Raw genomic sequence first — 22,306 nt, 5'->3', positions numbered from 1 at the left:
ATGTTGTTGCAAATGGCAGGATTTCTTTCTTTTTATGGCTGAATACTAGATATAGATATAGATTATAGATATAGATAGCTCACATTTTCTCTATCCGTTCATCCGTTGATAGACACTTAGGTTGTTTCTGTGTCTTGGATTGGCTATTGTGAATATTGATGTGATGAACATGGGAGTGCAGATATCTCTTCAAGATAGTGATTTCATATCTTCAGATACATATACCCAGAAGTGGGATTGCTGGATCATATGATAGTTTTATTTATAATTTTGTGAGGAACCTCTCTACTGTTCTCTGTGGCTGTACCAATGCACATTCCCACCAACAGTGCACAAGGGTTCCCTTTCTCTCCAACCTTGCCAGCATTTGTTGTCTCTTGTCTTTTTGATAATAGTCATTCTAACAGGTGTGAAATGATGTCTCATTGTGGTTTTGATTTGCATTTCCCTGATGATTAATGATGTTCACCTTTTCATGTACTTGTTGGCCATTTGTATGTCTTTGGAAAAGTGCCTATTAAGTCCTTTGCCCAGTTTTTACTCAGATTGCTTGCTATTGAGTTGTATGAGTTCCTTATATATTTTGGATATTAACCCCTTGTTATTTATGGCTTGCGAATATTTTCTCCCATTCCGTAAGTTACCTTTTTATTTTGTCAATTGTTTCTTTTGCTATGCAGACACTTTTTAGTTTGTTGTAGTCCCACTTGTTGATTTTTGTTTTTGTTGCTTGTGCTTTTGGTGTCATATCCAAAAAATACTTGCCGAGACTGATGTCAAGTAGCTTTTTCCCAGTGTTTTCTTCTAGGAGTTTTACAGTTTAAAGTCTTTATTAAGTCCTTAATCCATTTTGAGTTAATTTTTTGAGTGGTATTAGATAGGGGTCCAGTTTCATTCTTTTGCATGTAGGTATCTAGTTTTCCCTGTACCATTTATTGAAGAGACTGTCCTTTCCCTCACTGAGTATTCTTGGCTTTCTTATCAGTCCTTTTTTTGGCCAAACTATGATACACCTTTACCTAAAATGTTGATTGCAGTTCTTACTGCTCTTCAGAAATGTAGTAACGTTAGACATGTTCTGAGAAAACGCAGCTAAAGCAGATCAAAGAAATGAGTACTATGGCAGACTAAAATGATTAGGATTGTCCAGTATGTCAGAAAGGATATTGCTAAGATGCTTATAAACTTACTGTGACCCCTAATGATCCTCACCTTCAGGTATTCATACCATTATGCAACCCCCTCCCCTTAAGTGTGAGTGCGACATAAGACTTGTTTCTAACTAATACAATATGGCAAAGATGATGGGATATCACTCCCATGGTTACATTAGATTATATAAGACTCCATCTTCATAGTAGACTTACACTAGAGACTTTTTACCTTGCCAGCTGTGAAGAAGTAAGCTACTATGTGGTGAGATGGCCTGTTGAGTGGACCGCATGGCAAGAACTGCAGGCAGCCTCTTGGAGCTGAGTGTGAACCCCGCAGCTAATAGCCAGCAAGAAGCTGGGCCTTTAGTTATATGGCTGCAGGGAAATGATTTCTGCCAGCAACCCAAATGAGCTTGGAAGCAAATTCTTCCCCAGTTGAGCCTTCAGATGAGAATGTAAACCCAGTTGGCACCTTGATTGCAGCCTTAAGAAACCCTGACTAAGGACCCAGGTGACCCGTGCCCAGACTCCTCACCCACAGAAAATATGGGATGATATGTTTGTTGTTTTAACCCACTAAGTTTGTGATAATTTGTTACATAGCAACGGAAAACAAATACATTATTTAATCTTCTGATTTTCATAGGTTAGAATGGTTTAATATCAACAATTCCATGTGATTTAACTTAATTAGGGGAAATCAGTAATTTAAATCTAATTTATCACAGAGCCTTCAAGGTGATAACCAGCCACACCTCTAATAAAAGACTCAGTTCAGGAAAGATGGTGCTATTAGCCACAGTCCCAGCTGCTACAACTGGCTGGAGGCTATAATTGATATTCTCATTGCAACTATGTCACTCAGAGTTCAGTCAGGGAAGCTGAGCAACTCTGACTTACGGAGTAGGGGAATTATTATAGGAATTGGGCCTTACACAATTGTGGGAGAAGCTGGGGAAGTGAAGGTCTGAAAGGGAGAGGAGTTAGACCCAAAGGAGTTAACAATCAGTCAACCTGGGAAGCCAAGGACATCGAGCCACTAAGGTGGAGCTGCAAAGGGGGAAGCACGAGGACAGTGGCATTTGTATCCATGGATCTGCAGCCAATCATCTGGTGGTTGCCTGGGGCCAGTGTTGTCACCAGGGCTGCAGTTGGGAGGGAGAGCTGGATGCAGAGCTGAGGAGAGCAAGGACAAGCTAGAATCCACGGGCACCTCTGTGTCTGCCTGTCACCACATCTAGCTACAGTGACTTTTTTTGTTGTTTGTTTTTGGGGTTTTTTTGTTGTTTTTTTTCTGGTTTTTTTTTTTTTTTGGCTGCGTTGGGTCTTCGTTGCTGCGCGCGGGCCTTCTCTAGTTGCAGCAAGCAGGGGCTACTCTTCGTTGCGGTGCGCGGGCTTCTCATTGCGGTGGCTTCTCTTGTTGCGGAGCACGGACTCTAGGCACACGGGCTTCAGTAGTTGCGGCGCATGGGCTCAGTAGTTGTCACGCACGGGCTTAGTTGCTCCACGGCATGTGGGATCTTCCCAGACCAGGGATTGAACCCATGTCCCCTGCATTGGCAGGCGGATTCTTAACCACTGCACCACCAGGGAAGTCCCTACAGTGACTTTTAGAGAGTAATGGCTGCTGCTGCTGCTTCCTTTCAAATCACACATTTCTGTTTTGGCCAACTTTAGCTTAGAAACAGACAGGGATGGAGATCGTGGAAAAGAGTTTTAGCTTAAGCAAGTTTAAACAGTACAGGTCAGCACAGTCTCCCTCTTCCATCACCCAACCTAGATTTTCTTCATGCTTTGCCAACATTTCAGCAGGTCTAGATAGCCTGCCAGGTGAGATGACCCAGACCTTCATCCCAGAAGTATCTGCAGTTGCCCAGCCTCCGTTATCACTGAGCAAGGAAGCACCAAAAGGTACTGCAGTTGAGTCCCTCGGATTCTGGACGAACACCTTCCTGCTCCTTTTGTACTGCCCCAAACCTAGCGCCCTGGCACAGCACTCTCGATATCCACTCTCACAGTATTTATATCCAGGTCTTGTAATTCCTTGGGTGTGTGTGCTTTCTTCCCAGAACAGGGACTGTACTTTCTCTCTCAGAATGTGATTATGCTTGAACAGATCGTGATTATTGGTTTGGAGCTAGTGAGAGGAGGCAGGGGCAGATGTTGAAGAAGACAAACCCTGTCTTTTCAGGCACCTCCAGGGTCTTCTGGCAAGAGAACGCTACTGTCCTGTAGCAAGGAGTTGGGAGGTGCTGCTTCTCCCAGCCCGGAAAGTTCAAGTGAATCTTGGGGTTTAGCATTCCTAGCTCATCCACCCAAATATCCCCCTTCCAGGTTTCTGTGTCCACCTGTTCCTATCGAGACCCAGATTTTGTCAGAGGTTTGCCAAGACTTTGCTCAAGTCTTCTTTGTAGTTCTGATATTCTTAAAATTAAATCTTGAGTCTGAATTTTGGCAGTCTTTTCTGCAGCTGCAGGAAATAAGGATCTCTTTGAACACTGATCTAGAAGTTTCCTGATTTTGACAGAATTCTTAGACTTGAGGGGTGACTAACTGTCATTTTGTTTTTTTCATGACTTTTCATCCAGCCACATCAGGTCCTTCGAATTACTAATGTTTCCATTCAAGTTCAACCACTGCTACTGAACTAATACTTCACTTAGTGAAAAATCTTAGTATTGTCATGCTGCTACAGGCAGGGGTTATCACCACCCCACTTGTCATTAGGAATGGGGTCCTCTTTGCCATCGTACCAGTGAGTGATTTAGTTCCAGAATCTCACTCAAGAATCTTATTTCCTAGGGCCACTTATCTTACTATCATAGTGTGGGTGTCTCCTCTCATTCCCCCATAACCTGTGCTGAAACAGCCTAAAACAAAGGCTTGCTTGCAGGTAGTTTATTTGGTAAGGAATCCCATGAACAAGAGTGAGAATTGAGGGGATTGAAACAGGGGAGGAAGGAAAGCAGCATAAGAGTGGGCCATTGTGTTGGTTACCACTGGAGGCTACTGGGCTTCAAGCCTGCCAGGATCCTTGAGGAGTTTTGTAGAATCTTCTTCAGAATGGTCTTCCTGAAGGATAGCAGAGAGGAGACTTTATCCAGCCAGCTCTCAGATGTTGCAGAGTTCAAGGACTAGCAATGAAAAACACTAAGGCATAGATTGACTTGTCTTCTAACCCCCATGTCTGATTCTTATTCTCTGCCTTGAATCTGGAATTCTGGTTGCCTTTTTAAAATAGTTGTGCAGGGATGATATGTTGATGGTGGTGTTTTAGAAAGCAAACCTTTCGGCTGCGTGATCATTATGGATTAGAATACTGAAGGGACAGAGATAGTGGGAAGCTTTTCTATAATTAATGTGTGAGGTACTGAGGATTTGAACCAAGGTGGTGTTAATGGGAATGGAAAACAAAGCTAATCAAAGAGCATTTTGAAGGAAGAATCAGTAAGAAACATTAACTAGTTTGTTTTGTGTGTGTGTATGTGAGAGAGAGAGAGAAAGAGAGTTGGCACAGCTGATTTAAGATGTCTTGCCTAGAAAAAGGATAGTGTTCATGGACACATGGGCTCCCCAATATTATTTAACATAATCCTCAGAACTCTGATGGGATTATTTCATCCTGGATGTGAGGAAATGAGACTAGCAGAGGGTGGTGTGCTTTGATCCAGTACAGGCTGATAGGTGAGAGCCAAGAGTTAGTGATATAATTACCTGAATTCAAAGCCTTATATGCTCTTCCTGCTACTTCATGCTGCCCTCACTTCCCTCTTGTTTCATAATTTCTTTCCTTAGGATTTGGAGTCAGTCATGTACGGGTTAGTAGGAAAGAACTGAAACAACTTTTCTCCAAGCCTATTTGCCCTTGAAGTTGTAATTCTAACTCTGGTGCCACTGAAGAGTCACTATGCCTGCTCTAAGGCCAGCCTTCCTCTAACCTTATTATATTGTTTTATGTTGCATGGCAAGCCGTAATCTCCTCCATAATTCCTTTTCTTTCTTCCTGCTTGTCTATTTCTTTCTTCCTCTTACCACCTCAAACCCAATATGAAAGTCTAAATTTGGAAGCAGCTTATACATTTCCTGTTGGATATGAGGTTGGAAAAGGTTTCCCACTGATATTGGTGAAACATGTATGAGGGTATACCTAGGAATAACGAAGAGTATGAGGGTGGCAGTGGAGACAGATGCTGACAGTGTGTTATTCAGGAAATCTGTCAACGTTGAAGTGCATTTTAGTTATCAGAGGAACATGAAGAGGAGAAAAACAAAAATGTTCATAATAAAAACAGAAGTGGTTCTATTTAACATGCAGCAGTAATAATCATTTGTATTACTAAATGTCAAATTAATTTGTTTCACTTCTTTGTATTTCTGCCTTGATCATTCATGTTATATAGCTCAAATTTTTGAAGAGAGGCATTTTTGCCACCGTTAAAGATTAGAAAGAAGATATTCTGGTGAAAGAGAATAGAAGAAAGGATTTAAAAAGTTGGAGATGGATCTGTAAAATGGGGTTATCACACAAGCAAAAAGAATTGTAAATTGCAAGAAGACAGACTTCATACTGTCTGCCAACCTCACAACAGCATCGTTGAAAATCTGCTACCTGAGCAAAATACATGGGCATCTTTGAGCCATTACATGGCTAGGCTACAGATGAGTTTTTCTGATACAAGGAAATTGTTAAAAGTTTTGATTCATCCAAAACGTTGTATGGTTTATTAGTCAACCATTGCTGTGTAACAACCACCAGAGAATCTCAGTGGCATTTAATAAAAAACATGTATTTCTCACAAATTTCCAGGTCAGTTGAAATCACAAATTTAAATTTGCAGCCCTGGAGTCACGCTGATTGCCACCGTGGTTGAGTAGGGCCGGTGGCTCTGTCCCCACTGCTGCTCATTTTCCTCCTGGAACCAACAAACTCGCCACAGTATGTTCTTCCCATGGCAGTGGCAGAAGGTGAGAGGGCAAGTCTAGTTCCCAAAAGTACTTTTGAAGCCTTTTGTCACGTCACATTCACTAACATTTAATTGGCCAAAGCAGATCTCATGGCCAATTCCGAAGTCTTGGGGCAGGGAAGTACACTCTGCCCGTGGAGGTGGCGGGGCACGGGGATCAGAAGGCTGGTAGTAGTGAATATGTCTAAACAGTAATCGGGCACATGTGGATAATAGTCTAATAAGCTCTAAAGTTCTAGTTTAAAAAGATAAAGTAGCCATTCTGACTGTGTCATTTAGTTGTCTTTAAAGAAATATATGTACTGTTTAATCTGTAGTTAGGAAATGGAGTCAGTAAGCTCTATAGGGAAAAAAGAGAGAGCGTGCCCTCTGTAAGTTAATTAGTACTGAATGGGAGGAAACAAATCTGACTTCCATATATCCTGAAAGTGGCAAAGGGGAAGGGATTTTAGCACAGTGCTACTCAAAGTGTGTCTACAATGAGATAAGTACAGAAATTGAGAGTATGACTTTTAAATCTTTTGTAGCAAGTTGACATTGCCATAGTATTCAAGCAGTGTTTTTACTGAATTTTACTAAAGTATTGGTCCATGGCAGATCGGAAACTTAAAAAGAGGCAAAAACAAAAAACTGTTCCTTGACCCAAGATAGTTTGAGAAGAGCTAAGATAGATTATGACTTTCAGCTCACTAGAAATGAATACCTGCACTGCACATAAATGGACCTTCTGATTTATACATTGGTCTTTTGGGATTTGGGTTATTATCACTTTGTCACCAAGAATCTGACCATCTTTCAGTGTGCTAATAATGTTTTTGGACTTAAAGACTGGTCCAGATTTTACCAAGGAAATGGCATTGTATGAAGCCTCTTTGCATCTTACTTGCTAGCCTTTCCCTGCCAGCATCCCTTTGGCCTTGCTGCTATAGTGTTTACATTTTCATTCCATTATTGACAAGCTTGACAAAAGGCAGCTTACCACAAATTGATAGTCTTTGCTATAATATGAAAATGCTAATTTTGACAAAATTAGATAAATCTCTTTCAAATATACCTTCCAACTTTTTGGGGGGGAACCTAATTGTCTTTCTTTTACATTTGTGAGTTAATATTACCATGTTTGGTATATATGTAAGGTGCTTTTCTATTCATGAGAGAGGCAGTTCTAAGTGAAGAAGTTCTGATGAGCATTGATTAGTAGAAGACCTAAAGTTAGAGGCATAAGAAGGAGATAGAAAGAGATTTGTAGGATAGAAGGGAAGGGAAGGATGTGTTTTGTTAAGTATGACTTGTCCTCTTCCTAGCTGTATGACCTTGGCAGATTAATTAATCTTTGTGAGTCTTAGTTTTCTCATCTGTAAAATGGGAATCATAATATACCTTCTTCAAGAAGAAGTGCTAGGATTAAATATTATCTAAATTAAGCACAGAGCTTGGTACATAATAAATTTCAAAAATGTTAGCTATTATGTTTGTTTTTAATTAATTATTTACCAGGTGTCAGGTAGATAGATAGAATCAGAGATAAGATGGGGCCACTACCAGGACTTCCCTGGTGGCGCAGTGGTTAAGAATCCGCCTGCCAATGCAGGGGACACAGGTTTGAGCCCTGGTCCGGGAAGATTCCACATGCCATGGAGCAACTAAGCCCGTGTGCCACAACTACTGAACCTATGCTCTAGAGCCCGTGAGCCACAACTACTGAGCCTGCGTGCCACAATTACCGAAGGCCGCACACCTAGAACCCGTGCTCCACAGCAAGAGAAGCCACCACAATGAGAAGCCCACGCACCTCAACGAAGAGTAGCCCCCTCTCGCCGCAACTAGAGAAAGCCTGTGCACAGCAATGAAGACCCAACGCAGCCAAAAATAAATAAATAAATAAATAAATTTATTAAAAAAAAAAAAGATGGGGCCACTACCCCAAAGGAGCGCTGATAGAGGATTCAGACAAGTATATCAGAAAGATAAACTAGTATGAGAGTTTAATGCTATTACAGAGAGAAACACAGGACACCATGGAAACTTTTAGGTAAGAGGAACACCTGACTTTTGACTTAGGCTTTGGGGAGCAGGTTCAAGATAGGCTTTTGAAAGAGGCAATATCTAAGCTGAGTCTAAAAGATGTGGAGGAGTTACAAAGGAAAATTAAGAGCATTTCAGAAAAATGGAACAACATATGTAAAGGCCTAGAGGTGAGAGAGTTCGGTGGAATTCTAGGAAATTGTAAGTAATGCAGTATGATTAGAGTACAGAATATAAGCCGAGTAGGCGCTGGAGAAGTTGGCAGAGGCCAGATCATCCAAAAAACTGCAGTTTGGATTTTATCTTGAAGTCAAGCTACTGAGTAATTTGTTACATATATAACAAAGTTGTGTGTGTGTGTGTATATGTGTGTGTGTATATATGTGTGTGTATATATATATGAGGAGGGAAGTGCTAGAGGAGGGAGAAGGAAGGGCTAGATTTCCCAGAGGAAACGAAGTGACTTTTGGATTAAAGATGTCTGCAGAATATCCATGTGAACTCTGGGAAGTTAAGGAATGAGTGTGGGAAGTTTAAGAAATGAGTCTGGATGTCAGGAGAGAGCTCTAGGTTGGACCTTGAAAGACATAAGGATACAATGGGAGTTAAGGCCATGGGGACAGGTGACATTACCCAGGAAATTGTGCAGTAGAAAGAGCTTTGTAATTACAGCACTTGGCAAGTAGGTACTCCAGAATGTTCGAATGAAGGAAGAATATCATCAAGGATACGGTCTCATTTAAATCTCATATAATAACCCTGAGTTAGGAATATAATCCCAGTTTTACAGATGAAAACATTTCAGGCTCAGGGAGGGTAAATGATTTGCCCAAAGGGACTTTTCTGCTAAATGGTCAAGCTGGGATTTCAAGTCAATTTGATTTCAAAGTCCATTTTTCCTATCATGTCTAGCTTCTTTGTAAACCTCAGAAGTTTAAACATATGATGTTATCTTTAATTCCCTTTCTTCCCTCTGCCAATATCCTGGTTTTAGTAGGATTGTGACACATTTTTTTAAAAACCACATTTTCTCTAATTTGCCTGGCTTTGTCCCCAAACATGTCTACCAGATTGCCTTTCCTGTCATGTTGACTCATACTACTTGACTCCACTTCAGTGCCTGCTTTGAAACAGCAGACTGACAGAAGTCCTCCACTGGCTACGGGTGAGGCCTGTCCTCCTCAGCTTGGCATTCAAGGCTTACAGTAAAATCTTGAGAACTGTTCAGAACTTTTCCATATTTCCCACTTCTCATCAGCACACATTCATGCCTTTGGTGTTGTTTACATGCAGATTTCATTTATAAGGATCTCATTTGAATGTTTAGATTAAATAAATTAATCTTTAATCTTTAGATTTAATTACTCTTATGCTTACTCTGTTATTTCTAAAAACGATTTTATCTTTGTGGCAGAAAAAGCTTGGATGTCATCCTACCTTAGTTCCATACCCAGTGTAAGGGTTCTTGGTACTCTACCCCTAATGCGATGAGCTAGCCTCTGCTCCTGCCTTTTTCTAGAAGGATCCTTGAGGGGAGGTAAGGAGAGCAGTTCTAATTGTTAGAAATTTCTTAATAATGAGTCAAAATCTCTCTTCTTTTACCATCATGTGTTTCCCAGGACTTGCCCTTGCAACCACAGAGAATGGGTCATTTCTTTTCTGCCTCATGAGGTTCCATCAAACATTGAAAGATAGCTCTTATGTCTCTCCTCAGGTTTCTCTTACATAAATCAATAATAATCTTGTTTGTTCAGAGCTTTTCTTCAGTAACAGGTCTCAAACTCTCCACTGTACTTACACCCTCCTCTGAGAATTCTGGAGTTTTGTCATTGCCCATCTAAACACAGGGCTCAGAACAGAACACAGCACCCCACAGGAGAGCAGTGCAACATTATTCCTTTGATTATGACTCTATGCTTGTATCTTAAAAGCCTGAGATTGCTTTAGTTTTATAGCAGCCATGTCACATTTTGCATTTGTTCAGTTAACATACCCAGATATTATCTTTAAATAAGCAGTTATAGTTAAGCTAGCTCGCCCCTATCTTCTACTGTGCCGTTGCTTTTCTTTAATCTAAATATAGAACTTTCTGATTTTTTTAGTTAGATTTCATCTTCATTTTGATCCATCTTTTTAGCTAATTATGATCATTTTATCCAGTGTATTTTTAACTGCGTTTCCCAGCTTTAGGTCATCTCAAGACTTTGAAGCATACTTTCCGCAACTTAATTCAAATTCTTGATTAACATCGGAAAGACAGAGACTCTCCACTCCATCCCGGGAGTTAATCAGTGCTACTTGCAAATGGTTCTGTTAGCCACTGTTCTGTCATCCCTCCACATCTTTTTGTCTTATCTTCAAAGATCTCATTTGTACATTCGACAAATTTTTATTTAATGCCTACCATGTGGTAGAAGGTGCTAGAGATACAGTGAAGACAGCGGTCCCCGTCTTCTGTAGCTAACAGTCTAGAGACATCGTGAAGTGTTTTGTTAAATGCTTTGCAGAAATCAGGTTATACAATTCTGTATGATATTCTGCTTATCTGGTACCATATCAGAAAAGGGGAGGAAGCATTACTTTTTACAAACTCTATATTGGCTCCTAATGATCTTATATCACCTGAAAATGGGAATTGTTATCTTTCTCTTTTCACTTTTCATAGGTTCACAAGAACTTTGAGCTTTGGAAGTCTCCAGAGTTCACTGCTGCCCTTTCTGTCTTTTACTACTCTATCTTTTAAACCTCTGAGCTCTTTAGAGAGCAGCCTGTTTAGCCCCATTTTTGTTGTTGTTGGTGGTGGTGGTGTTTAAACAACCCCCCCATTATTGGGGTTCTTTTTTTATTTTATAGTAAACTTAGTTGTGAAGAATTTCTGTCCAACTTTAGCCATTTTCCTTTACACAGTCTTTGTCACTCTAATTTTACTTATATTTTATCTTTGTATTTTGAAATTATCTTTCCTAAGGAAAATAGATGACTATCCTCAGATTTTCTTCTTCTCTTCTTTGAGCTCTTAGTCATAGTCACTTTCTCCAGGATCCTGGTCCTTTTCACTTAAACCACATATTTCTTTTTAGTTCACCAGATGAACAAAAAACTGCAGTATTTTATCTGTATTCTGAGGGATTAAACTATCGACGATGCAAAGTGTTGTTTTTTTACTAGAATAATACAAAAAACAGATGTCCTCATAGTTCCTAGAAGATAGCCCACCTGTCTTACCCCCAAGGGTGGATTCTCTTATCAGTCAGGTGTCATCCAAGCCTTCCTCTTGCCAGTTCCCACAACTGTACCATTTCTACCTATTCTTCTTTCTTTCCCCTTTGGTCCAGCACCCTCCACTATAATGTCTTATACAAATTGTTGAGTTGCACACAGATGTTTATTTTCTTAAACAATTATGAGGGTTCCTTGCCTTTTTTCTATGGATCTGTCTTTATGGAACAGCAGATTTCCTATAGATGTCATAATCTATTATAGTTACCAATTGTTACCCCATCCCACCAAGTCTTGGTGATTACCATGAGATTTTATTTATCTCCTTGTTCTTTTTTACCATTGCTACTTTTAAGGTTGGTGTCTAACACACTGATGTTCAATAAGTAATATTCATGATTAATCTCAAGAAGTATTTGCCTTCTCTTTTAGGCTGTGAGGATATCATTGCTGAAAGCATCTCATTAGATACCTTAATTGCCATCCTCAAGTGGAGCTCTCATCCATATGGCTCTAAATGGGTACACCGACAAGCTTTACATTTCCTCTGTGAGGAATTTTCCCAGGTCATGACTTCGGATGTTTTTTATGAACTCAGCAAAGACCATCTGCTTACTGCTATCCAGTCTGACTACCTACAGGTAATCATTTATACACCTCTCAAATTCATTGTCATTCATAGGTGCACCAAGAAACCCATCTGTACTCTGTTACTCTCCCATCTAGGGAGATCAGCCCACCCAGGGATACCCTCTTCATATTTGTGCAGCCACAGCCTTCTAGCTCTCTGGCCCTTTGTGCACTCTGCTGCCATGATTCAGCATTGTGAACCGGCCCAGGTCCTAACCAACCACGCCAAAGGGGTTGTGACAGTAGGCAAAAGGCAAGGTCAGAAGCATATCCCAATGGTGATTCTCTTGGCTTCTGTTAATAATAGATTCACTGTAACAGTTTCGTTTATTTGGTGAAGTATCAGAAGATACTTAGTTAGTTTAAGCAGCATAAAGTAAGAATAATATTCAATTTCTGACCTACTCAAATGCTTATAAAAACTCAATGTGTGTGTCCTGCTGAAGTATAATAATGTTTTCAACTACTTATTTTTAGTCAGAAGTACTTTTAAGCAAATTCTTGTGCCCTTGACTTATATGTCCTTTATAATTAGGTAATTTAAACTAACAATAGATTTAAAATATTGTAAAAAAATACTTTCAGGTAGAATATGTTCAAGTTTTTTTTTCTTTTTTTTTTCTTTTTGCATTGGCTGTATGAATTTTATGCTAGAAACTGTACAACAGGTTTTTTTGGGGTTTTTTTTGTACAACAGTTTTAATGTTATGAAGTCATAAACTCATTGAGCCATTTCCTGTTTCTTTGTATTTGTACCAGAAAAATTATGAAATGCTTCCGTCTCAGTCAGAAATGAAGATTTTAAAAATCCACTTAGCATCTGTGTTTTTCCTTCATATATTGCTTTGATTGCAGTACAAATGTTGTCATAATTGGTTTTGATTTATTTAGGGTCTGTGTTCATTAACCTTATTTCACTGTACTGATGCAGTACAAATGTTGTCATAATTGGTTTTGATTTATTTAGGATCTGTGTTCATTAACCTTATTTCACTGTCCTGATGCAGACATTATGGGAGTTAGGATTTGTCAGTTCTCTCAATTATTGTTTTTAGATGCTTTGCATTTCTTCTTAGAAAGTAAAAACCTTGGACAGCAGCCTAGATTTTGCCCTCAGATTTTAAATAAAGTACAAAAGAGGGGCTTCCCTCGTGGCACAGTGCTTAAGAATCCTCCTGCCAATGCAGGGGACATGGGTTCAAGCCCTGGTCCGGGAAGATCCCACATGCCACGGAACAGCTGAGCCCATGCGCCACAGCTACTGAGCCTGCACTCTAGAGCCCGCGAGCCACAACTACTGAGCCTGCGCTCTAGAGCCTGCGAGCCACAACTACTGAGCCCGCGCGCCACAACTATGGAGGCTGTGCGCCTAGAGCCCGTGCTCCGCAACAAGAGAAGCCACTGCAATGAGAAGCCCGCGCACTGAAATGAAGAGTAACCCCTACTCGCCACAACTAGAGAAAGCCCGCACACAGCAACTAAGGCCCAACACAGCCAAAAAAAAAAAAAAAAAAGTGCAAAAGAATGAGGGGCACATTGCCATTTCACAGACAGTGCTTGAGGGGTCCTTCACCAGTCAGTAGCATACTTTGTGGAGATTGTAGTGTCTTCTGCCAAAACAAGTTGCCATACTTGTTTTTTTCTGCTCCTGCAGGAGATAGCGGTCACACTGTATCCTTACACTTTTACTTTCATCTGTTTATCTCCATATTGTCCCAAAAAGAATTTAAGCCAGCTGTATCGAAACCATATAGTAAGATAAATTTAAAACAGGGGAAGAAAACAAGATAAAGAAAAAATAAAGATGGAAATAAGAATAAAAATTTAATTAGAGCCAAGAGTGAGGTTACTGGACAAAACACATGTCATTCGGTCTTGTGTATTTGCTGCTGATACACCACAGGTTTAGCTCAGACATTGGAAACAGCCAGTGTAAAGAGTGAAGCGTGGCAAGTTGCACGTTGTATTTACTTTATGACCTAGGAAGAGTCATTAATGAGATTAACCATCTATCTGATTGCACTAAAATAAATGTAAACCGTTTTTTATTATAGGCAAGTGAACAAGATGTCCTTAAATATCTGATTAAATGGGGTGAGCATCAGTTAATGAAGAGAATAGCAGACAGAGGTAAGCTCAGAAAACTAGCTTGCAACTGTAAGCTTTTCCTGAAAGTTCCTGAAGTGCATGCTGCACAACAGTCTTTTGACAGTTGCCACTGTTGCCTGGTGAAAACAGAAATTTTTACAATCAGTAGAATCCTTTAGTGGAAAGGGTATACTTTGTTAGAAATAAATATACCAGAAAATTTAATTTTGCAACTTTAAAGCGATACTCTTAATGTTATCTTTCTATGTGTTTAATAATATATGTTGACTGATTTATGGAAGTATTAGAGTGAAATTTTTCATTTAATTAAAATGTTACAAAAGCATGTCGTTGATGAAAATGTTCTAGAATTAGATAGTGGTGATAGATGCACAACATTCTAAATGTACTAAAAGTCCCACTAAGCTGTACACTTTAAGATGGTTAAAATGGTGAGTTTTATGTTATGTGAATTTTACCTCAAGGGAAAAAAAAATATATGACTACCCAAAGAGAGTATATTTGTTGTTTATTTTAAATTTTTGTGGAAGGTAAAGGAGAAATGATCCTTTTGAATGGCCTCCAGCTGGGGATACTGCAGAAGAGATAGAGGCATCATATGTAGCTTATGATTTTAACTGAACTTTGGAAGCTTATGATTCTATAGCAGTCTTATATTTATATCTAGGGTTAGCCCACCCACCTGTGCTCCTTCTTTCATAGAATACTGTGTTCCTCTATGTAGTGAACCCAAATCAAAATGTTAGAAAAATTAAATGCAGGTTTCCCTTTCCTGTCATTTTCAACAGCTTTATATGAATATAATTTACATACCATAAAGTTCACCTTTTTAAAGTGTTCAAGTCAGTGTTTGTTAGTACACTTACAGAGTTGTTCTGCCCACATTTTAAAATATATTTTAAAAAATCAAGCTAAACCTGCCTTTAAATATCTTTTTATAGTGTCCCTTTAATATACTACAACCCAAGCGCGCTCGGGAACAAAAGCAGTCCTCCTATCTTATTTCTCCTAATTTATCTTTTGCTAAAAGCCTTTAGCAATTTCAGATTTGAAATTTTTTAAATACAAAAACCACTACTATTAATTTGGGACATTTTTGAAATGCCATTATACAGTTTATCCTTATTTGCAGATTCTATATTTTCAAATTCACCTACTTGCTAAAATTTATTTGTGATCCCCAAATCAGTACTCATGACACTTGCATGTTCATTTGCAGAGATGTGCAGAGTGACACAAAATTTGAGTCATACGTTTCCAGCTTAAGGTAGAACAGAGTGACACTCTGCCGTCTTATTTCAGCTCTCAAACCAGTGTCCTTTTCGTAATCTTTTTAGTGCCGTGTTTTTCACATCTTTATGGGTTTTTCTGGTGATCCCACGGTCTAAAATGGCCTCCTAGTGTAATGCTTAGTACTGTCTAGTGTTACTAAGTCCACGAGTGCTGTGATGTGCTTTACGGAGAAAATGTATGTGTTGATAAGCATAATTCAGGCACAAGTTACGGTGCTGTTGGCTGTGAGTTCATTGTTAATGAATCAACAATATGTACCAATAAGGTGTCTTTAAACAGAAACACACATAAAGCAAGGTTATGTCTTGATTGGTTAACAAAACTAATGTGACCAGAGGCTCTCAGGGACCGAACCCTGTGTTTCCCTAAGGAGCAGTGGTTCAGTGTTCACTAACTGTGGCGGCTTTAGAGAACAAAACCACCCCAGATAACAAGAGTTGATTGTATATAATGCTACATAATCATCATAGGCTTGTTCGTTGATGTAAGGCTGGTAATGATGAAATGTCATATTTATTTTGAGCAGATAATGAACATCCTTGATAAAATTTCCCTTAAAAAACAGTGGTTTTCAGGCTGGGTTAGAATGGAAGGCTCTTTCACAGGGATGAGGAAGGAGGACGCTGCACGAACCAGGGTGCCCTTTGTTTCAGTCCCCTTCATACATAAGGTTTCTGCCCTTACCTGTTACATATTTGGGAATTTCTTGTAATATTTCGTTTGAAACCAGGACACCACTACTTTGAGAAAAAATTTCTTTTGAAAAGCAGTGCCTTTTATAAGTACTGAAGCCAAAGCATAGCAAGACAAGAGAAAAAAAAAAACCCTTTTTCCACACACGTGCAATAATTTTATTTTGAATGACTCCAAAAATATCTTACCCTCTCAAAAAACAATATCTCTTTATCTATCTATCACGTGATTTAAGGGAAATACCAGTTTGCCTGTAGTGTTTGCAAAAAATCCAGCATTTATATTTGTGAATGATAAAGATCTTATTTTTTTAAGGAAGAAAAAAATACAGCCCCCTGGTTTAAAGATATGATTAAAAATTCCCCAAATATGAAATTTTCCTTCCCACCTCAATATCAAAAGCATATATATGCACTTCAGATTTTCCCCTTTCACTAATACTCAATGAAGAAAACATTTTATTCTCTGCTCTGGACAGTGGTATTACACGTCAGATGTCAAAAGGTTCACTTTTATGCATTAACATTCCCATATTACGGAAATTTAGGAGGCTCATAAAATTCTTAAAGTCAGATAGAGTGTACATTAGGTTTTGCTGCTTTAAGATACCAGGTGATATAATTTTAGAATCTCATTAAATTGCTGTTAAATATACATAGTAGCCTAATGAGCATACTGATAACCTACAGTGATCAGAAATAACATTTGGCCTGCATTGCCCTTATTGTACTTTTTAAAAAACTGGTCACAAAAGTGAGAAACCTTAAGAAAAAGCCCTTGGTCAAACTAGATTTTAATAGATTGTCGTTTTTTCTCCTTTGAGTTAGTATATGGAAAAGAATTCTGTATTCTTTAATGTAGAACAATCATAAAGAATGTTATTGTACTGTTGACACCATGCTTTTTTCTTTGAGAGTATCTCTATTATGAAAACTTCTTAAGACATAAAAATAATTTATTTATAACGCTTTTTGAAGCAGATATACTTAATATAAAGAGTGTTACTGAAAGTGTACTAGAGAAGAAAGAAAGCCTTTCTCTGAAAATTTGGATTTGGTTGGAGACTTCTCATTTTCTGTCTCTATCATAGAGCCAAACTTACTGAGTGGCACTGCTCACAGTGTGAACAAGAGAGGTGTAAAAAGACGAGACCTGGACATCGAAGAGCTTAGAGAGATCCTTTCTTCTCTCTTACCTTTTGTGCGAATTGAACATATTTTACCTATAAACAGTGAAGTCCTAAGTGATGCAGTAAGTGTCTTTTTTCATTTATCCCTTTCATGAAAAGAAAGTGTCTTTTTTTTTAAATCATTGTAAATAATGTCTACTAATGGAGTATCATGAAACTAAATTCCATGAGGGCAGAGACAGATGTCTGTTTTGTACTGTATCGTGTCCCCAGTGTCTGGCACGTGGCACAAATAAATGTTTGGTGGATGAGAGTTGAGTGGATATATCAGTCTTACTTTTGCAAGAGGATTGTTTCTAGTGGAGTTGATCCAGCCATTTATCAGTGTAGATCAAGTAGTCCTTATTAAAAAAGGAAAGGGTAGAAATTACCTTTGGAGACTCTTTAAGAATAGCAGTACATCAGAGAGCAAGAGAGAAGGAGATTAGTTCAGTGTAAAAGGGATGAATGAATCTTATAATTGTATTTCAGGTAAAAATTAATGGAGCTGACTGATTATGTTACTTTCATAATTTTTTAAGTGAATTTTTTAGACTGTAAGAATTGCTGTAATTAATGGATGGGGAAAATAAATATTCTTCACATATTGGTTTATAACTTTAATATGATGTTGTAAACATCATAATAGTTTATTATTCAACTGCACAGAAACATTATAAAAGTCATCTGGAAAAAAACTGATAAGAATTTTTTTTAAGTTCTCTAAAAAGAACATAAGTAAGGGGGGATAACTCTTCCATAATGTAAAGTATATTTTAAAACTCTAACTGTTAATCTGTGGTGCTAGCATAATAGAGAAGACAAAATAGCCCAGAAAAAGATCCTAATTAGTATAAGAATGAAGCATATAATAAGCGAGCTATCACAAATCACTGCAGTACTATACTGACCACCAGTGGGAGGGGGAAGAAATGTGCTTAAAGTTAAACCCTCATTTCACTTGCACACAAAATTAATCCCTGTTAGACTGAAGAATTAAATATTAAGTTGAAATATGGAAAAACTAGAAGAAAATAATTAAATATTTATGGACTCTCTGATTAGAAAAATGTTCAGTCTCACTAGTCATCACACACACACCAAAGAAAGCAAAATAAAACAGTAAGTTATCATTTTTTTACCTATTAGGTCACTGATTTTTGAAATAATATTACTGTTCCATAGGGGAAGTATAGCTGGTACATTGGTAGCACCATCATTAAATTTTGGGAAATAGCCTAAATATCTAATAACAGGGAAAATAAATTATAGCACAACTACTTGACAGAATATTTTGCTGCCTGCCCTGACCAATGGTTGTAAAGACTAATATAGCAACATAATAATGGAATATAATTTTAGAAAGAAGAATAAAAGATGTGTTGTTTTTTTTACTTTTTTTTTTTAACATCTTTATTGGAGTATAATTGCTTTACAATGGTGTGTTAGTTTCTGCTTTATAACAAAGTGAATCAGCTATACGTATACATATATCCCCATATCTCCTCCCTCTTGCATCTCCCTCCCACCCTCCCTATCCCACCCCTCTAGGTGGTCACAAACCACCGAGCTGATCTCCCTGTGCTATGCGGCTGCTTCCCACTAGCTATCTGTTTTACATTTGGTAGTGTATATATGTCCGTGCCACTCTCTCACTTTGTCCCAGTTTACCCTTCCCCCTCCCCGTGTCCTCAAGTCCATTCTCTAGTAGGTCTGCGTCTTTATTCCCGTCCTGCCCCTAGGTTCTTCATGACCTTTTTTTTTTGGATTCCATATATATGTGTTAGCATACGAAAAATGTGTATTTTTATGTATTCTAAAATTTAGTTAGGTAAAAATTCATTTGAAAAAGACTGGAAGGAAATATATCAACATTATTACAGTTGTAACAGATTAGAGTTGTGGGGTTTTTTCCTATTTTCAAAATATGTCTATTGCTATATTTTATTAGTTCAACATGATTTTAATGCAGCAATTAGACGTTTATTATATTTAACAAGAATAATATTAAAGAAACAATGTTTGGTTTTGTTTAAAACCTGGGACTCAAACCAAATTGATCCCTGAATTTGGTTTAGAAAAAAATTTTAGAACTTTTGTTTAATAGACTTAGAAAATATATATCTCTGCTCTTACTCCCCTGCCTAACACATAGCAAGTCCCCAGTAAAAGTTTGCTAATAATGGCTGTAAACCATAATGCTCTTTTAGTGTATGCTAAGCACTGTGCCAGGCGCTGCTTACCTTCCTTACCTTCATTCACTCCTCACAATCACCTCATGGGCTCTAAGGACTTGATTTATAGTCTCCTAGCGTAGATGTGGGAACAACAGGGCCAACACATTTAGTTAGTTGTGCAGTGTCCCATCTCCAGGGCTATCTAGGGGCCCTTAAGGTGAGGCCCAGGTAAAAGGAGATGTCCATGGTCACGTGGCTGTTAAATGGAGAGTTAGGGTTTGAGCCAAGTTCGCCTTCCCTTAGAGCCCCTGCCCCTAATCACCATGCAGACTGTCCATCTTTGTACTGTAGATACAGGCCCAGGAATGTGCTCGTTTTGTCTTGAGGAGGGTAGGGTGGGGAGGAATCAGTTCCCAGATGAGTAAGGAAAAAAACAAATTGGTTCTCATTAAGAGTTCTGAAAGTTAGTCTGACTCATTATATTTTTAATTATTAGTATAGCTCTTGTTTTTAAAACATCATTCCTCTATGTAGAGAAAAATGGAAAATTGTAGTACCTTTTTATGGCTTGCTGAATCCTTTAAATATTATTGAACATTTGAAGTATTTTTAAATTTCACATATGTTCCTACATTTGTATTTAAATGCTAAAGTTCAAACATTTTGATTTATAGGTATAATTATTTTTATCTTTGTAATATTGTGGTGCTACACAAATCTGTTTCTGTAAAAAAAAAAATTTTTTTTTTCAAGATGAAAAGAGGCTTGATTAGTACTCCTCCATCAGATATGCTTCCTACAACAGAAGGTGGAAAGTCAAATGCCTGGTTACGGCAAAAAAATGCTGGAATATATGTTCGTCCTCGACTGTTCTCTCCCTATGTAGAAGAAGCAAAGGTAATAAAAACCATTTTAAGATGTTAGACTACTTTGTTACAAACGATAAACACAAAGACATTTATTGTGATATTACTTAAATATTTGGAAATAGTCTAAATGTCCAATAATAAGGAAAGTGAAAGTAAATTCTAGTTTGACTACTCACCAGAGTACTTTTCCAAATGTTGAGTTATCAAGCATGTTTTTATTTTTATAACTTAGGTCATATTAAATTGCATTTTACATTTTTCTCATCTCAGTTTTTCTTGCAAACTGTTAGCTTAGAAAAAATTTTTCATTTTACTGAAATGGTCGTCAGTATTTTGTGATCTTCAGGGTGGGAAAAATGTTTGAAAGAAGATTGCACACATATTTTCTTCCTTTTGTAAACTAAAGAAATGCCATGACTTCTTGTAACATATTTTTGTAGTGGCTGCTGGAAATTGTGTTTAGTTTTGGAATAAGTATACAAACTAAGACAAAATTTTAGGCCTATTAAGTAAAAGGTTGGCATTATGTATATTATAACATAAAGAACTCGCCACGTAAATATGGTAATGGAAAATGAAATACTGCAATTTTTATTAGAAATGTTCAGCCGTAAGATCTTTGGGGTGACCTTTTGAGGAACTGACAGTCTTTGAAAGTCAGAAATCACCAGTAAGCTTAATGAAATGAATTAACAGGCAAAACAATGTGTTTGGGTTTAGAAACATAGTTATCTTAAAATTTTTCTCATTTTTATTGTTGGAGTCCCTAGTTTAAGATATGTCTATGAAAGGATTTGGAAGAGGTTTATTTTATTGAATAGGATGATAATCTATCCCTTATTGAGTAGTTGACACTTTTTTTTTTCCAGTTTACCAATTTTATTTTATTTTTAACTAATTTGCATTGGAGTATAGTTGATTTACAACGCTGTGGTAGTTCCTGCTGTACAGCAAAGTGAATCAGTTATACGTATGTCCACTCTTTTTATTTATTTATTTATTTTTAATTTTTATTTTTTGGCCACACTGTGCAGCACACAGGATCTTAGTTCCCCAACCAGGAATCGAACCCGTGCCCCCTGCATTGGAAGCACAAAGTCTTAACCACTGGACTGCCAGAGAAGTCCCTATCCACTCTTGTTTAGGTTCTTTTCCCATGTGTCATGGCAGAGTATTGAATAGAGTTCCCTGTACGATACAGTAGGTTCTTATTAGTTGTCTATTTTATACATAGTAGTGTGTATATGCCAATCCCAATCTCCCAATTTATCCCTCCCCCCCCCCCCCCCGTGTAGTTGACACTTTAAATAGTTATAAAACAGAGGAAAAAAGCAGAATGGTTGGGTCTGGTCTTTCTGAAGTTAAGTTCGATGATTGAAGTCACTCAGGCAGCTGAGGCCTCTTGGAAGGTTGAGTCTGGTGATAAAAGGCCCGTAATAAACTAGATCTACCCTCCCTTCTGCTCTGTCTCAAAACGGAGCAGCAGTAAGCTGATCAGACAGTCCTCCTGTACCCATGCATAAGCAGAAAAATGCCCCCAGTAAATGCGGAAAATGTTTTTACATGATGCCATTTTGACCGTTCTGCAGTTTGTTGAGATAGATTCATCTGAAACTTACTTAACAATTAGGTTTATGTATAGGTCTGTTGAATTTAATATCAGTCTTTAATATTTTATATTTTGAGCATTTCTTGTTGGCTCTGATATTTATGTACATTGTTGCATATACATACATATATAAATATATATGTATATTTATATACATATATACATTGTTTTCTTTATAGTAACTTTATGTATAAGTTACTTCTGATTAATTTTATATCCCTTCTTCAAATTTCAAATACTTCAATTAAAAGCAGATTTTTCAGGCTTCCCTGGTGGCTCAGTGGTTAAGAATCTGCCTGCCAATGCAGGGGGCACCAGTTCGAGCCCTGGTCCGGGAAGATCCCACATGCCTCGGAGCAACTAAGCCCGTGCACCACAACTACTGAGCCTGTGCTC

General features: G+C 38.1%; 1 protein-coding gene across 1 annotated transcript in view; it reads left to right on the top strand.

Annotated features, from left to right (window-relative positions):
- Positions 1-22,306, top strand: part of BTBD7 (BTB domain containing 7) — an 80,614-nt gene that overhangs the window by 51,476 nt on the left and 6,832 nt on the right. Inside the window, exons 4-7 of the mRNA XM_061182832.1 lie at positions 11,795-12,003; positions 14,047-14,122; positions 17,178-17,338; positions 20,186-20,329. Of these exons, the coding sequence (XP_061038815.1) occupies positions 11,795-12,003; positions 14,047-14,122; positions 17,178-17,338; positions 20,186-20,329 (590 nt within the window). The remainder of the gene's footprint in view (positions 1-11,794; positions 12,004-14,046; positions 14,123-17,177; positions 17,339-20,185; positions 20,330-22,306) is intronic.

The sequence above is a fragment of the Eubalaena glacialis genome, chromosome 2, assembly GCF_028564815.1.
Source record: "Eubalaena glacialis isolate mEubGla1 chromosome 2, mEubGla1.1.hap2.+ XY, whole genome shotgun sequence".
In the NCBI taxonomy this organism is placed as follows: domain Eukaryota; kingdom Metazoa; phylum Chordata; class Mammalia; order Artiodactyla; family Balaenidae; genus Eubalaena; species Eubalaena glacialis.
The sequence above is the reverse complement of the archived record's forward strand: the minus strand, read 5'-3'. Positions and strand labels throughout refer to the sequence as shown.